General features: G+C 43.3%; 1 protein-coding gene across 1 annotated transcript in view; it reads right to left on the bottom strand.

Moving 5' to 3' along the window:
- Positions 1-15,711: 15,711 nt before the first annotated feature.
- Positions 15,712-18,338, bottom strand: part of MCM9 (minichromosome maintenance complex component 9) — a 46,899-nt gene continuing 44,272 nt past the window's right edge. Inside the window, 1 exon segment of the mRNA XM_009883195.1 lies at positions 15,712-17,275. Coding sequence (XP_009881497.1) covers positions 15,712-17,275 — 1,564 coding nt within the window.

Below are 18,338 nucleotides of genomic sequence, written 5' to 3'. Positions count from 1 at the left end.
TTCAATAACAGTCTCCTTAGCCAAAACATTCATGGGCCACTGGAAAAAGATGGGGAATGGTAGATACTTCATCAGAAACCAGGAGTAAAGAAATGCAGATATCGCCAGTTACAGAAAGCATATTACTATTGTTGTAATTTGGAAGGAGGGTGTTAATAAACGCATATGATACAGGGAGGTTGGCAATACCATTCTAGCAACCAGAGAAACAGAAGAGACAGAAATCTCCAAAAAGGTCTCTATTTTTTAGCAGATATTAGTAATTACTGGTGTTGTAATACTGGTCAAAGCTGTTTGTTTATAATTCAGGAAGATTTGTGTGTTGCTACCAGTAAAAGAGAGTGAAACTAAAACGTTTTTTTCTGTTTCACAGAGAGAGAACAAGTCTCACAATAATACTCAAGAAGAAAGAGTTTTCAAGAGCACTCAGCTCAAGCCTGGTTTGCTACCAATTAAGCTAATGTTAATCAGCTTAATACTGATGCTAATGCATAAGCATGTTATTGAGGAAAGGATGAGAGGTACCAAAGCCATCCCCACCTTGGACACTGCTGACAAGAAACTTTCAATTGTGCGGCTCTCAGTGCTAATACATTGCACTGAGAGGGTATTTAATTTCTCTCCAGTTCCTTTTGCTGAAAGAAATAATTAAAGGTAGAAGCAGTCCATGACTGCACTTAGAAAAGAGATCTGGAGAGCGCCTGAGCAGCTCATTCCATTACCATGCTGGGTTTCAGTCTGAGATTTTGACAGTGAATTGCTTTCCAGTAACATTTCTCTTTGGCCAGGACAGCTTCTTACCCTGAGCTGAGGAAGGTGTAATGCCAGAAGGGCTCAGGTCTGTGTGAGTCCACACCAGGGAGGACTACCGAGGCAAGTTTACTGGCCTGATCATGAAGAAAGCTCTCCATAGCTGACTCCGTGCTCCACATCCCTTCAGTGTCCTGGCACCCATCATATTGGAACTAATTCTAAAAATAAGAAAACTTGTTGTGATCCAGGCCAGGGCGCTCTGTTGGGATATCGTATGTCTTAGTTTGGAAAAGAGCATTTAATGTCACAGTCTGGCTCTTGTTATCATGGCTTGCTGTTAAGTGCAATGGATTCAGGTAATAAGGGTGACAGTGCTGACGTAATATATAAAGAAAGAATTTAGCATATTATGTGGTAAGTGGAAGATCCTACAATTATACTACGATTATTTCTTCCAACAAACATTGGTACTACGAAGACCTGTTAAATCACATTTAAAGCATGTCAGGAGAGTACTCCCACCCAAAGAAATGTGACATCATTTTCTGTTGTGATTCCTGGGACCAGGGAAGAAGCAGCGCAGTCACTGTGTTCTGTGGCCGACGAGTATTTGCCCCAATAGTCGTCTCCGAAGGATGTTTCTCGCTGCAAAAAAAAGAATTCAAATTTTGGAGCTCCCTCTGCTGGTTCTACATCAACTTTCACTCACAACCGCTTTCCCTTCTCTCCCACTGCTCATTACCACGTAAACATTTAATTTCATGGATTGTTGTATCGGAAAAAAAAAGTGACTACATTGCTTATCAGAGCAAGTGTCTGTGATAGTTTATATTACATTGGAGAAAAACCTGACATTCCTCTAACAAGGGGAGAAAAGTTTCTTCTTTTAAGTCTGGTTTCAGGACTCGCACATGCGCAGTGCACGCACACGAGTGTTCAGTGGAAGCATATGCCCCTATCACGCCATTCTTCCATGAATTCCTAACATGTGCGCACTCATGTTATGTGACTACTTTAATATACGTTAGTCTGCCTTACTAAGTATAAGCAAAGTAAACCAGGAGGAAGACACTGTGAAAATGTTGCATGAAATAGTTCAAGCGCACACCTCCAAGAAACTAGGTGGTTTTATGGGGTCTTATACTCATCCTTTATTCAGCTTATTTAAGTGTTACATGGTCTAGAACTTCCCTCATTTTTATTCAAAGCATTTGCTTATTGTCATGGGTGTAAATGGCACTGCAGAGGTGCAGAGTTTGCCGTTCTAAGCTATAACCAGGCTCAGTGCACCACACACCGCGATCACAAGGGTATTTCAGGTGCGTGTGTTAAAAAACAACCAAACAAGTGAGAGAGAACACAGTCAGATACCAGAAACAGTCTATGTCCAAGGTATTCCTCAGGCTTCATTATCTCCGTTACCTTGAAAGAGAGCTGGGGCGGGGGGGAGTTGTATCAATTGGCTCAGTTTGCTTATAACTTGAGGGCTGTTAATCCAAATTCTCAGAGATTAAAAATGAACCTCTCCGTTTTGACAGGCAGCGGCTCATCTCCTGTTGCCTTGCAGCAGGCACGCCATTACAGGTAAGTTTGCAGAACGGCCTCCAAAGTGAATGGGGTCGGATCTGAGCCTCAAGCCTTCCTGGGACGCGATTTTGCTCTGCAGACAACCACCTCCCCTGCAAAAATTACAGGTTTCTACTCCAGTTTTTTTATGTGATTAATACCAAATAGCTTTCACTTTAAAAGGTAAAATTTCATTATGCTCAAGTATTTTCTGAACGGATTAAAGGGGTCTGAAAAGAGATTATAGAACTTCCCGTTTTCTTGTAGCTAACCCACTGTTTTTGCAGTTAAGCTGCCATAAATTCCAGCCAAACTGAAGTCTGCACATCAAATTTTAGCCTATAAAAATTTTTAATAGTGGAGGCACACAGCCCTCAATGAGGCTGATAAAGCACTAATGGGAGAGCCACAACGTAATTACAGGAACAGCTGATTAAATCAAGATAGCACTTAACAGAATAAAATCAGTTCACATCTAAAGATTACATTAGATTATATCATCGGTTCAGTGACACCACTGAGAGGTGATCAGAGATGGAACTTTAACTGTCAGCTTTTGACATTTACATTTTTTAATCACTAATATAGAAAAAAAACAAACTTATATTTTCTCTGTGTTCACTGAGAGAACAATATATTTTTAGTTCCAGTTTGCTTGAAGGATTCTTTCAAAAGATTAGAAGGCTGCTTTGTCCGGAATATTGATAACTGGATAATGGACCCATAAATATATGCTGCAGAGCTGAATCTTGTGAAGGTCATTAGAAAATTATCCCACTGAAGTCACTGGAAATATTCCTTCTGATTCTTGCAGAAACCAGAATGATCTACTAGTGACTTTAAAGATTTCAATCTTCCTAATATTTTATGGTATATTTAAAATGATTTTGGCTTAGGTCTTTGTTATTTATTTAAACAAGGAAAGATCTTTCAGTGATGCTGTTAATCACTAGCGATATAGTAGAGGAGACCTGTTGGTCGTAAATATTCACAAACTGTAAACCAGACACTGTAAAAAGTATTTTTTACCAAAAAAAAGAAGTTAACTTGCCAGTTTAGGGGGAGTTTATCCTACCTTTGAACAGAAAACTAGAATAGGTGACTCTCAGCATTTCCTCTAGTTTTTACCCTTCATGTTTAATATTTCTGAATTTTCCCGTGGTCATTATTAGCTCTAGGACTTGCTAAGATGACGGCGGAGACTACTTGTCTAAGTATAGGACCTATGACTCTGACAAAAGGGTGCCAGCTGCAGCGAAGCTGCACTGCCGTGGTCCTCAGCACAGATCTGTGCACGCCTGCTTACTTGGCAGCACGGGGTCCATCCAGATCCACGGACTGGGCTGGAGCACATCACCTAAGGCTCATGCTGGTGTGTCAGTGGCTATGTCAACTGGCATCCCATACTGCTTGGGGTTCCTTGCCACTGCGGGATGCTCACCCTGTTGAATTTTGGAGCTGTTAGTGGGTAGTGCTCTCTCCTAGCAGCTGGCCTTCTGTTTCTGAGGTCAATCTGGGACCTAAAAGAACCTCTTAAAAAATCGTTGCTCTAGTGCGTAGACACATGTGCATTCAAAGACAGGGATTTTTACGCCTCCACATCTCCATGAACAAGGGAATGGAGTAGAGCCACTGTCCTACTAGTAGTGTGGAATGGGAGTGAAGCTGCATGCTTCCTTGAACTAGATCATTGCTTCCAGATCACTGAGATGGGCTAGAAGCAGAACTGCAGGTGCAACTGCTCAAATTGCCGACTAGTCTCTCTCACACTGAAGGTACGGAGGTGTTGCTTCTCTTCTGTGTGATGGGAGGTGTCCCTGGCCATGCCAGTGGGGTTGGAATTAGATGATCTTTAAGGTCCATCCAACCTAAACCATTCTATGATTCTATATTTTGTTTTGGCAGATGAACAATGGCTCATGGCAAGTAGGTGCCTTGAATGGAGAAGGAAAGCACTTCAGGACAAAGGCAAGTAACATTTCTGGAAATATGTGGTGTGCTCACCTAGTATTTGGCAGTGAAGATGAACAACATAAGGATGGGACTGAACATGGGAGATGACTACATCTGGGAATGTGCAGCTCCCGCTTTTCTTCACCCCTGCTTTCCGTTGCCAGGGAGTACGGAGTTATAATAATGTTGACAGTAGCAACAGGGTGATTTGTGACACGATATCTGCTGCTCAGGAGATGCCAAACACCTTGTGAGTGATCGCAGTCATGTAGGTTTTGCTTGTATGAGCTTTTCTGTTGGGGACTTTGATGACACATACACTTCTTTCCTTGCCTTTTTACATATTCTTATTGTAACTATCTCATGGCTATTGAGTTCAAGTTAGGAAATGTGACTGATTGAAAAGTCATTGCTCCAAAGGATATCTCTTTCTAAGTTGCATTGCAATAATACATTTTATGTGTACAATAATATTTGCATTATTACACAACATGCATTTGTCATGCCTATATTATTGTGTATATACAGTTGCACATATAATTATTATGTGTGCAATTGTAATTACAGATATTTGTTCAGAATAATCAAACTTGATAAGAAATGTACTTTCAGTCTTTTCTAAAATAGCTGTGCTCTTTACTCAGTAAAGGACAATGTTATTCCTTGGAACTATTCACATTCTTCTGTCTAACAGGAAGGAAAGTATTGATAAGCAAAGGCATACCAGATCCCTAAGGGAGATGACATAATTAGCATTCATTATTAATGCAGCTATTGCCTCATTTACATGAAATACAGAGCACTTAATACTCTGTTTACCTCATCTTCCCATCAATAAATACATTCCCTCTAGAATGTGATGTTATATGTCCTCACTTGGGACATCTGTTCGCATTGAATCCACTAATTAGAAGTTTCGGTTCAGTTTATATTGACTTTGCTGTGCCTTTGGTGTTAGTTCACTTGGTTTTGTACTCCTGGTGCACGTCACATTATGATATTTACTGCATTAATCTACGTACCAGACAAGAATCATGCCATTCAAACTACTGCCCTGAGAATAACACGAGCAACAAAGCACACTCAGCCATGTAGGGGCTTTTGTCTGTTTACTAGTTATTTAGAACAAAAAGCAGCACGTAAACTGGAGTAAGAGTAGCTGGCAGCCAGCGCAAGAGCGTGTTAGCAGACCAGCTCACACACGTGGTGCACGCTCCCTTTTTCAATTTGTCTTCTGCCACATTTTTTGTGTCATGTCTAAAATTTTCATAATGCTGGGAAGAACCGAAGGCTGGTTTTGTCAGATGTTTACATGGCAAGCAATTCCTATTGTAGGTTCTTTTACAAGCTTGAGAACGAGGTGTCTGCCCCATAAGATGGGCAATTCTTCCCAGGGGAGTTTTGAGGAGACCGGCAGTGACGTTGACTGCAGGACGTGCCCAGACCTTTCTCCTGCGGCAGGGATAGGCGGCAGACCGGCCTCCAAAAGGTGTGCCCAGGTGGAGGACCTCCTGCAGCAGGTTGCTGAGCTGCAGGAGGTGGTGAGGAGGCTGCGTGGCATCAGAGAGGCTGAGAAGGTGCTAGATAGTTGGTTCCAAGTGCAGTTTGTGGTGGATCCACAGCCCACAGCCAAACAACCAATAACTGCCCCACCGGCACACACAGAAGGGAGGGAGGGGCAATAATGCAGAAGAATGGAAGCTTGCAACAGCAAAGACCAGTAGGAGGAAGAGGCTTCCCCTGAAGCCTGAGGTGCCCTTACAGAACCACTTCACCACTCTGTACACCGAAGAGGAAAGACCAGTCACATCAGGAGAGATACTGGAACTGAGTAAGGCAGCTCAATCTGCTCCTCGTGTAACAATCAGCACAACTAAGAAAAGGTGACGGGTGATAGTAGTAGGTGACTCTTCCGAGAGGTATGGAGGCACCCATTTGCTGACCTGACACACTCTCTAGAGAGGTGTGCTGCTTACCGGGGGCTCGTATCAAGGATGTCACCAAGAGACTACCAAACCTCATACAGTCCGCTATTATCCGATGCTTTTGTTTCACATGGGCATTGGTGATACCACCAGGAGCAGCCTGAGATGTATGAAGAAGGATTACAGAGCGCTGGGAGCAGCAGTAAAGGACTTGAGTTCCTGTCATCAGTCCTGCTGGTCAAAGGGAAAGGGGTTGGTATGGCCAATCGAATCTGGCAAGTCAACAAATGGTTATAGGACTGGTGCCACAGCTACAGGTTTGGCTACTTCGACCATGGGATTCATTTTGAGAAACAAGGTCTACTGCGGGCTGATGGGGTCCATCTGTCAGAGAAGGGGAAGAGCATCTTCGGTCAGAGGATTGCCAAACTCATGAAGAGGGCTTTAAACTAGCGTTGCTGGGGAAGGGGAACCTCAATCTACCCCACTCCTGCCAGTTTGATACCAGTGCTAGCAATAGATGCCCAGAGCTTGGAGAAGGATCACAAGTGAGCAGGAGAGCATAAAGGAATTCCAGTCACTCCAGCCATTGGAGGCCCAACCTAAATGCCCCTATACAAATGCATGTAGCACAGGGAATAAACAAGAGGAGTCAGAGACGTGCGCAGGCCTGCAGGGCTATGATCTTATTGGCATCACAGAGGCATGGTGGGATGGCTCCCACGACTGGAGTGCTGGAATGGAAGGATACAGGCTCTTCAGGAAGGACAGGCAGGGGAAACGAGGATGGGGTGTTGCCCTCTATGTCCGTGACCAGCTGGAGTGCATAGCGCTCTGCCTGGGGATGGATGAGGAACCAACTGAGAGATTATGGGTCAGGATCAAAGGAAGGGGCAGGGACAGGTGATGTTACAGTGGGGGTCTGCTACAGTCCATTTAGCCAGGAAGACCAAGCAGATGAAGCCCTCTACAGACAGACAGGAGCAGTCTCACATTCACAAGCCCTGGTCCTTATGGGGGACTTCAACCACCCCAATATCTGTTGGAGGAACAAGACAGCAGGGCATAAGCAATCCAGGAGGTTCCTGGAACGCATCAATGATAACTTCCTTCTCCAAGTGACAGAGCCAACGAGGAGAGGTGCTATGCTAGACTTTTTCCTCACCAACATGGAGGGGCTGGTGGGGAATGTGAAGTTCAAGGGCAGCCTTGGCTGCAGTGATCCTGAAATGGTGCCATTCAAGATTCTTAGGGCAGTGAGGAGGACGCACAGCAAGCTCACTACCCTGGACTTCGGGAGAGCAGACTTTGGCCTCTTCAGGGATCTGCTTGGCAGAGTACCATGGGATAAAGCCCTGGAGGTAAGAGGGGGCCAAGAAAGATGCTTAATACACAAGAATCATCTCCTCCCAGCTCAGGAGTGATGCATCCCAACAAAGAGGAAGTCAGGCAAAAATGCCAGGCGGCCCGCATGGATGAACAAGGAGCTCCTGGACAAACTCAAACAGAAAAAGGAAGCCTGCAGAGACTGGAAGCAAGGACAGATAGCCTGGGAGGAATACAGAGAAATTGTCTAAGCAGCCAAGGATCAGGTTAGGAAAGCTAACGCCCAGATAGAATTAAATTAGAACAACAAGAAAAGCTTCTATAGGTATGCCAGTGACAAAAGGAAGACTAGGGAAAATGTGGGCCCTCTCCAGAAAGAAATGGGAGACCTGCGTACCTGGGATATGGAGAAGGCTGAGGTACTCAGTGACTTTTTTGCCTCAGTCTTCACTGACAAGTGCTCTACCCACACCACTGAAGTTGCAGAAGGCAAAGGCAGGGACTGGGAGAATGAGGAACTGCCCACTGTAGGAGAAGACCAGGTCAGAGACCATCTGAGGAACCTGAAGGTGCACAAATCCACAAGACCTGATGAGATGCATCTGCAGGTCCTGAGGGAACTGGGGAATGAAGTTGCCAAGCCACTATCCATCATATTTGAGAAGTCATGGTGGTGTGGTGAAGTTCCCGCTGACTGGAAAAGGGGAAACATAACCCCCATTTTTAAAACGGGAAAAAAAAAAGGAAAACCCAGGGAACTACAGGCTGGTCAGTCTCACCTCTGTGCCCAGCAAGACCTTGGAGCAGATCCTTCTGGAAACTCTGCTAAGGCATATGGAAAACAAGGAGGTGATTTGTGACAGCCAACGTGGCTTCACCAAAGACAAATCATATCTGACAAATTTGGTGGCCTTCTACAATGGTCTTATAGCATTGGTGGATAAGGGAAGAGCAACTGACATCATCTGCCTGGGCTTGTGCAAAGCATTTGACACTGTCCCCCACGACATTTTTGTCTCTAAACTGGAGAGACATGGGTTTGATAGTGGACCACTCAGTGGATAACGAATTGGCTGGATGGTTGCGCTCAGGATTGTGATCAATAGCTCGATGACCAAGTGGAGACCAGTGATGAGTGGTGTTTCTCAGGGGTTGGTATTGGGACCAGTGCTGTTCAACATCTTTGTTGGCAACATGGACAGTGGGATGGAGTGCCCCCTCAGCAAGTTTGCCAATCGACATCAAGCTCTGTGGTACAGTTGACACACTGGAGGGTAGGGATGCCATCCAGAGGGACCTGGAGAGGCTGGAGAGGTGGGCCTGTGTGAACCTCATGAAATTCAACAAGGCTAAGTGCGAGGTCCTGCATGTGGGTCAGGGTAATCCCAAGCTCAAATGCAGGCTGGGCAGAGAATGGCTGGAGAGCAGTCCTGAGGAGAAGGACTTGGGGGTGCTGGTTGATGAGAAGCTCAGTATGAGCCAGCAAAGCGCGCTCGCAGCCCAGAAGGCCAACTGTATTCTGGGCTGCATTAAAAGAAGCGTGGCCAGCAGGTTGAGGGAGGCAATTCTGGCCCGCTGCTCTGCTCTCGTGAGACCCCACCTGGAGTACTGTGTCCAGCTCTGGAGCCCCCAGCATAAGGACATGGACTTGTTGAAGTGAGTCCAGAGGAGGACCACAAAGATCATCAGAGGGCTGGAGCACCTCTCCTATGAAGACACGCTGAAAGAGTTGGGATTGTTCAGCCTGGAGAGGAGAAGGCCTTCTAGTACTTAAAGGGGGCCTACAGGAAAGATGGGGTGGGACCCTTTATCAAGGAGTGTAGCAATAGGACAAGGGCTAACAGTTTTAAACTGAAAAAGGGTAGATTTAGATTAGATGTTAGGAATAAATTCTTTACTGTGAAGGTGGTGAGACACTGGAACAGGTTGCCCAGAGAAGTTGTGGATGCCCCATCCCTGGAAGTGTTCAAGGCCAGGTTGAATGGGGCTTTGAGCAACTTGGTCTAGTGGGAGGGGTCCCTTGCCCATGGCAGGGGGGGTGGAACTGGATGATCTTCAAGGTCTCTTCCAACCTAAACCATTCTATGATTCTACGATGACATTGCAGGACCAGGCAGCGACATCAGTCCTGAGTTACAGAGAAAGAAGGCAACAAGGGTCTGAAAGGAAGGGAAGGAGGCGAGGAGGCACGTCAAGGGGAGGGTAAGGAACCAGTGGCAGCAGTCACAGGCCATGTCTGATAAAGCACTGCCAATGGTCTCCAGCAAGATTGGACTATAAGAAGGTCATGAACCATGGCTTTATACTCGTAAGTGCTGTAAGATCCTGAAAGGTAACAAATACCCACATATTCAGCTGTCTTCAAGAAGAATTTCAGGTGATCCTGAAGGATTGGAACTGCTTATTAAGTGTAACTTAATAGTGTAACTGTTTAAGTTAAAGAGGTCAAAAATATTAGAAGAAAATTGGATGAAAACCAGCTCCTTTCTGCCTTACTGCCTTTTCATTTCAGGGAAGTTTCACATAAATGCCAATGGATTGCACTGTTTGTCTCAAATGTCAGTTTTGCAGTGATGCGGGTGACATACTAGATTGCTGTATGTAGCATGCTGAGACTTATCTGCGAGTAAGGTAATCAATAAATGAAGAGATGAATTAAGGTGAAATTAAAAAATCAATAAAAAGATTTTAAAAACTAAAGGAATTAAAAAAAAAAAACAACCCCAACAACAGGTAAAGACTCCAATAGAGATCTGTAAACAACCCGTGGCTGTATAACCAGGAACAGCTTTTTAGTTTGTGTTCACCTTATGAAGACTGCCGTCAATAGCATCAAATGTGGAAAATAAGCCCTGGGCATGGCTGACAGCCTGGTTCTGTAAATGGGAAGCAGAGAGGAAGACTCCCTAGGAAGCCTCTGCCAGCAGGATTTTTCAGCTACGAAAGAAGCGAGGAGACAGGCCATCAGAGAGGTCCCTAAAAAAAACAGTGATGTACGTAACCACAGAGGATGGTTACTCAAAGCTTCCCCTTCCTAAATAGTGGCAAACAGGGAGCAATTCAGGCACTACGCAGAGCCACCTCATGACAGTCTAGAATACCCTACCTGGGCTCCAAATTCGGAGGAGCATGGGTCTCACTGAAGTCCGGTCTCTTTTCAGCCTTCCCCAGCAAAAGTGCCATGCAGGAGGATTAAAAGAATTATGATGAAGCATTTTTTTTACACAAAAATATAATTAAAAAATATAAAAATATAAATTGTTGGGGGTTTTGCTTTCCACATTCCTTTGACCCATCAGCATGTCTGCGTAGGCCATCGATGAGAGCATTGCTATGGGACAGCTGCCAGTAAAACTGTGATCTTGTCTCATGCTGTCACGACACAACCTGGTTTCAACCAAGGCAACAGAGTGTGGGCACTGAATATCTAACAGCAGCATTTCACTGCTGCTCGCAAAAGAAGCACCTGATCGATATGCTGCTAGAACCAGTGACTTCTAAGGTTTGGCTCAACTGGGTTGTAAGACAGCAACATATATACTCAGCTTTAATGAACCAGACTCACAAAGATAAACCACAACTTAATTAAATATTAGTGTACTCAACAGTAATAATTGTTTTGATATATGTTTGTATATATTCACCCAGGGAAGACACGTTGGACATGTTTTTACATTCTTAGATCACAAAGTCAGAGAGGCAAGTGTTAAAACGCGAAGGAGAGAGCGGCTGGGTGCCTGGGCAGGAAGGCAGGCTGGCAGGACGTGGCTCATCTGCCCACTGACGGCACGAAGTACTGGCAGAGGAAATCCCTCTGTGTAGGTTAGCCCAGCGGACCGCCACTGCCATAATGGATTAAATCCTCCCATCACTGGGCTATTGTAGCACTCGAAAAACCATTAAAACGTAAGATTGTTTGTGGGGGAAGTTGGTTTAAAAAGGGAAAGGAAAGAAGTAAGCAATGTTCCCTGCCAACGCACTGATAAATGGGTTCTGTAGCAGTGGGAATGGTGAGGGAAAGTAAATCAGCAGCAGGTATCATTTTCTTATTACTGTGTGCCTCTCATTTATCTTGAATGCTCTGAATTCATGCTATGAATCAGAAGCAATACCACAACAGTAGTATTTCAAGTGGTCTGGTAAAGAAAGATCTCAGCAGTATCTGCTCTTCCAAATTTATTCTTTGGTTACTTACCCAACACACGCGGGTAACTAGGACCTCTTTGCACACAGTTTGAAAGGACAACACTTTTTTTTCTGCCAATATAGAAAAACTGGGCCTTTCTGCAAGCTGAATACCATGTCCCTGCACCTCCTCTTCTTTGCTTCTAACTGGGAAACAATGCTACCCAAGCGGCTTTCCAGGCAGAGTGACCTCAGACTGACTGGAGTTTGCAGTATCCTTCCTTGATTCCTTACGGCTTTCATTCCATTTCTCGTGTTACACAAAGGGGAAAAGCAGATCCCTCAGATCTCAAAAACCTCTGCTCAATAAAGCAGCACAGTTCCATTTCATAAAGTAATACACCAACTACTTCTAATCTGGGGAATCTGAAGAGACAAATTTCTTTTTACTGATATACTATCTAACATATTTTACCTCAAAAATTCCTGACCATTAAGACACTACAAAGAATGACAGAATTCACTCTGCCTAAACTCTACAGTATATGTTTTGATTTAGATACCTAAAACATATCTAAGGGGTAGACAGCAACTCCGCCACGGTCTTTCCAGGGTTGCATGTCTCTATAGACAAAATGTCTTCACTGATCTGGAAAAGTCTCCTGGGCATTATCAAATTTGTCCTGATGTGCTCACAGGTACTGTTTTGAGGGATGCAAGCTTGACTTGCAATCTATTAAAGACAAGTGCTAAAATGTAGGAGGTCTTAGGTTCTTAGATGTCCTCAATAAGAAAAGCAGTGAAACTGTATCAATTTCTTGTTTCTTCTACCCCCAGAACACAGGGTATCTATCCTAAGTGAGACCATTCACTACCATTTCTTCTTGAAGGAGCCATTTCACAACCAAGAATATGAGAGAGATGAAGACAGAAGAGCAAAATTATAATTACACTGCACCTTACATGTCTCATTGATTTACGCTTCAGCCATCAAGCACTCAGGACATCTGCAAATCAGGCCTTACAAATGATGCCCATTAAAAAATGAACATAACAGAGTTTGTACTCACTAGTGCAAACCTTGGGTTGTGGGCTAATCTGTCCACGTTAAGCAGAGGCTAAGGTGTCATGGTATTTCTTTATCCTTCCTGGTTCTGTTCTCTTCTAAGCATCGGGGGCCCTTTGTAGGCATTTAGGAAGGTGCTGCAACTTCCCTCTTGCTGTCAGAGGATTTCAGCAAGCCTCTGGAAGAGCTCATACGTTTAGCCTCCTCTAAATTCAGATGTCTCAATATACATACCTCACTTGGTGCTACTGCGCTAAGGCGATGAGAGGGTATATGCCAAAGGGCTGGCAGTATACCGAACTGCTCGAGTCCACCAGGCGCAAGGCACATCAGGTAGCCTATCCTGAGATCCATCCACTCTCCAGCAAATTGCCAGCTTGTCCATGGGTCTGCTGACTGTGCTTTCAAAGAGCAGTTAAACTGCAGATTTGAATTCAAAATGGATTAATTAAAAAATAAATAAATAAATAAAAGCAATCTAGCAGGATTATATCAGCCAAACTGCTGAACTGGACCATAAATATGATTAGCACTGTATGACTGGAAAAGCTGTGGGACATACTGGATTCATTTACTGGATCAGAGGAAAGATTTTTCATCTATGAAAAAATAAAATTGTTTCTATTATCTTCCCTTTACTAGGCTGCAATGATCTATGCACAGGTTTGAGGACACCATGGGAATGTGGATGCCCAGTTCTCACAGTTGTTGCTAACTGGGCATTCTCTTGCTTCATGAGACTTTGCATGTCTCATTGATAAGGAAGATCACTGTCTGCGTTACGTGGCATTTCAGCTTTCCCGAAACACAGCTGCTCTGCTTCACTGTGCAGGTACCCTGGCCCTCAGGCAGATCTTACAGTGCCGCAACTTTGAAACGAGCAGAATATAAAAAACAATCTTCTCAAACACAGCATAAGCATGGAAAATATGAAGGAAATTTTGAGTCTGACTTTCACCTCAATCTTGTGCCACTATGACTCTGCTAATTTCAAGCAAGTTCTAATTTCTGCTGGCAGAGGGAAGAAAGTCACCAGCCTACAACAAAAGAATATTTAGGAAAAGGTCACACAGTTCATGGGAGCAGCTCATCACATAACTTTACATAGCAAATTACATTAGATGAGGCCCTAGGTGCTGATCTACAGGGAAGTGATGAATAAAAACAATAGCACAGGTGGATGAAATTTCTCGACTAATTTTTTTATCATTTTGCATGGTAAAAAAAAGCTTGTGATGCTTGACTGTGGGGATCCAGTAGCTATGTTCTGGCTTTGCACTGGCCAGCCAGTAACAGCCGTCAAAACGAACAGCTAGCAAGAAGTATTTTTGATTGTAAACGAGACCACCATGCAAGGGGCTGATGCAGCTCCAGTGCTGATGAAAAACTATGCTGTTAGCTGGCCTGTGAAAATTCAAGTAGGAATACCCTCATAAATGTTAATAGCTCCAGGATTCTTGACCCTTCTCGAGTTTCAGTGCAGACACAGTATCCTGTAGGAAACTTCTGATTTTCACGGGCAGTAGGTCACCCTCACCCAGGCGTAGGTGTTTGTGAGAAGGAACAGGAAGGGGTGGCCCTGTGCTCCCAGAGGGAGGTGGATAAATTCCACTTCTTTTGATTGACGTGATGTTTCCAGTGGAGGAACTACCACACAATCAGTCTGGACAGTAATGTTTTTGTCATTTTCCCAAGCTCTTAACAGTAAGCCAACTACTATGATTACTGTTTTCATGATTTCAGTGTACCACACCACAGTACTTGGGCCTCACACTTCTTCATCCTCTGAAATTTTGCAGTATTTTAACTCACTTGGTTTCAAGGGAGCTACTTCTAAATTTAAGCAAATCAAGAGAGAATCAGATCTTCTTTGTGCTAGCAAGCCTCTCAAAGGATTTACTGTGCTGTAAGCAACCACTCCATTCCCTGTTTACCTTGCAGGTAATAACAAGAATATTCTGTGGAGAATTCAAATACAGAAGAAACATGGCAGGCAAGTCACTGAAAGAAATTTAAGGCTTACCTTTCTCTGTAAACATGTAATGCATTAGTAGATTAATTTCCCATTAGACAAATGAATGACATAGGATGCAGCATGCTACAGAAGATGAACTGCATATCAGACGCAGTAAAACTCTAATCATAATTAAAACAGTCAAATAAACATTATCCGAGTCAGAACGAAGCTACACTAGGGTAGCTCTTCACCATGCTGCTAGATTTGAAGTGTAGCTTATATGCCAGGGCTTAATGCCTGCATTAAAGTTACCCTGGTTACTGAGGACTCCCATTCAATCACCTGAAATTTGAGAACTGTGTGTTCATTACAAAGTTGGGTTTGGATAAAATGACCCAGAATACAGACACATATACCTGAACCAGTGTATTTAACATTGAAATTAAAAAAAACCAGAAAACCAAAAAGCTCTCGATCCAAATCTTTAACGTCAGCAATGTGATAAGGAGCATGGTTATCAGAGATGCAGCAAAATTGTCATGATACTGATAATACAGAAATACTTACCATAGCATGATGAAAAATCACAATATTGCTAACTACGCTGAGACAAACAGCATGCATAGATGAACAAAATATAATGGCATAGCTTTAGCATCATAATTTTTCTAAAGTGGCACAGCCATTTGAAAGGACAATCTGAATCACATACAGTTCTAACCATTACATGAAATAAAGGGTAACAGTCAATTAAGCCTGCTCTTCTGCACGATTCACTATACTTTGGATAGATGAACATAACCATACAAGTCTTCAGGTTACATCAGGTCAATCAAACCAGTCAACTGATCAAGCAGTCTTGGGAAGAGTTTAGAAAAGTAAAAGCTACATCAGATCTGCAGTATATGCAGTCCTTAGGTTATGTAGAGTATACAGCCCTTGAAGAAAGTATGTTCATTGGCATCAACAGACGTCCAGGATGATTGTTTTTAAAAGCTTTGCGAACTACGGATACATAAGTAATTTAGAGGATACACACCTTACATGTTTGCATTTTTCCTAACCTCTTCATCCCAATCAAAATCTAATGTAGCATCATCTAGCTCTGCTACGGAGAAGAGAGATTTCTGTGTGACCACACTGGCTTTACTAGCATTTCCCAGAGCAAAACTCTTCCTTCTGCTAGGATTGCTCACATGCACCTTCAGCAATGGACTATGGCTTTCCTTGTTAGTGTCAATCTTAATGGTAGGTGAGGTTTCCAATTTTGACTCAGGACGTGATGCAAAGGAGAATGTCGACAGTTTGGCTAATGTGCTGAGGCGCACCTTCCCTATGCTTGGGCCACCAAGCTTCTCCTCTCCCTCCCTTTTCTTGTCAGTGGGTGGAGATGACGCAGCATCGAAACTGACATCAGGGTGTATTGTTGCACTTCCTCCAATCTCTTTGCCTAAGGCCTCACTTTGTTGCTCTTCTCCCCCTTTATTATCAATTGATCGTTTTTTCAAACTATTTTTTCCTAAGCGAGTCAATGTCATCTTGCGCTTCTCAGGGGGGTAGCATTCTTCTGGCAGTTGCTCTCCCTGGAGCTGCTCTCCAGGCTTAAAAATAGTTTCACTCCGAAAAAGAGAAAATTCTTCATTTTTCTCCTCTGAAGAATGATCAAGTTTTGTCCTTGGTCTGAAAGAAAATTTAGCTAGTTTAGCTGCTGGAGGACTTTCACTGTCAAGGATTTCTGGCTCATGGGAACTTACTACCTTTGTTTCCTTCACTACTTGACCTTTACTTCTTTTCCTCATGCAAATTGTTGCAGTTTTTGCTGCTACAGATATGCTGTTCTTTTCCTCCCCTAGCACAGAATCTGCATCACTTGAAAGATCTGGCAGGCCAGACGCAGGTAATACTGAAGGAAGGGTCTTTGCCTCGGGGTCCTGTGTACTTGTAAAGAATCCATGTGATTTTTCTGTGTGCAGTCTTTGCCAGCGTTTAGAAACCCGCTGTGTAATAACTGAATCCTGCACACTAGCACTTGGTGATGCTGAGTCTTGAATATTTGCTTCTGAAGAACAGTTGTGTTCTTCAGTCCTTTTCCTGCTTATCTTGGAAACTTTGTCCTGTTCCAAAGGAGCATGTAGATTCACAGTTGCTAGTGACTCTGTTCCATTTCCCTTCCTTGATATTGAAGCAGTTCGTTCTTCAGAACAGGATGTTTTACATGGGGCTTTTGAAGCCAAGTCATTTGGAGACATCTTGGGCACTGGAGACTTTTTCTGAAAAGTTTCTTCAGCATCAGTATTGCTCTCTTCCAGGCTGTCAAACCATGCCAGGCTGCCATCATGACCTCTGTTACTATGTTTAATCAAGTGTTTTGTGTTTTTGTTATTGCCATGTACTGGGGTGCATGGGGGTTCTAGTTGTGTATGCCCTTCACAGCTGTCTTCAGGCAAAGGCGGCTGTGGCCTGGAGTTATTCTCTTGTTGATTTGAAGGCTCTGACTGATGCATTTGCTTTGATTGCTCAAACATAGCCCTGTCTAAGCATCTTGTAGTAGTACTGAAACTTGTGGCTTCAGGCTGCAGCTGGCATGAATTTTCCTTTTGTAATCTATGGAATGAAAAAGAATTAAGCAATAGTCATTTGTTTTTCTTTTTTTTTTGTTTTGTTTCTTTATTGCATAGTGATGCTTAATATGTATGAATGGTGAAAAGCTACAGATAATGTATGTCACAAAAGTGCATTACTAAGTTTCACATATAGCTCTGAAAGCTGGTGTTGCAGTCTGTGATCTTTCAGCACCTTCTACAGTAAGTGGCGGAATTTAGTGTCCCCAGTAGAAGACAGGCAGATGGACAGAGAAAGCAACCACGTAAACTTCATTTCCTTGGGAAACCAAACAGAAAAAAAAACAACCCCAAACAGCTTTGCACTACTTACAGTCATTGCTAGAGTCCCTTAGGGATTACATATTCTCATTCTCATTACATTATCTTCTAGAACAGGAGCCTCATTAGATTTTATCCTGAGCAAGGCAAAGGCTCAAATGAGTTATCAGAATGGAAAATCTAGGTATTACGTGGAATAGTGGTTGCTGGTGGTTTCCTCTCACAATCACTATAGACTCAACATGTCAAAACCTCCACTTGATACAGTGAAAGCATCTCAGATCTTAATTGTCGCTGTCTGTGGCTATTAATATTCTCAGGGCCCTCCAAAACAACAGAGGTGCTAGAATGAGGGTTCCCTCCAATCTCAGTATAGCTCATATTCTGACTATTGTACCTAAACACATAATTTCCAAGGGAGATAGCATTGTACTTTTTGCTAAATAGTGATTCTAACCACGAGTGAAGAGCAGCCACATTGCATCCCAAAAGTGACTGCACTAGGGTAGGTGAAATGATCCCTAAGCATTACAAACAGTTCCTCTGCTACATGAGAGAGAAAACACTATATTGACATTCACGTTTTAAAATCATTACCATCATTATTTACTAATATGCTTATTCTTAAAATTTTCATGGAAAGTAGCAGAAATTATGTGACTCTTCAAGAAGGGCTGAAAGATAGATGCTTGTTTTATTGAAATATAGTTTAGGGAGGATGCATGGGACAAGTCTTCTAATACAGAATAGGTTGTTTTAAAGAGGACATTTGTTTAGTATTCTCT

The sequence above is a fragment of the Charadrius vociferus genome, unplaced genomic scaffold (assembly GCF_000708025.1).
Source record: "Charadrius vociferus isolate BGI_N301 unplaced genomic scaffold, ASM70802v2 scaffold230, whole genome shotgun sequence".
In the NCBI taxonomy this organism is placed as follows: domain Eukaryota; kingdom Metazoa; phylum Chordata; class Aves; order Charadriiformes; family Charadriidae; genus Charadrius; species Charadrius vociferus.
This window is presented reverse-complemented; position numbering and strand designations above follow the sequence as displayed.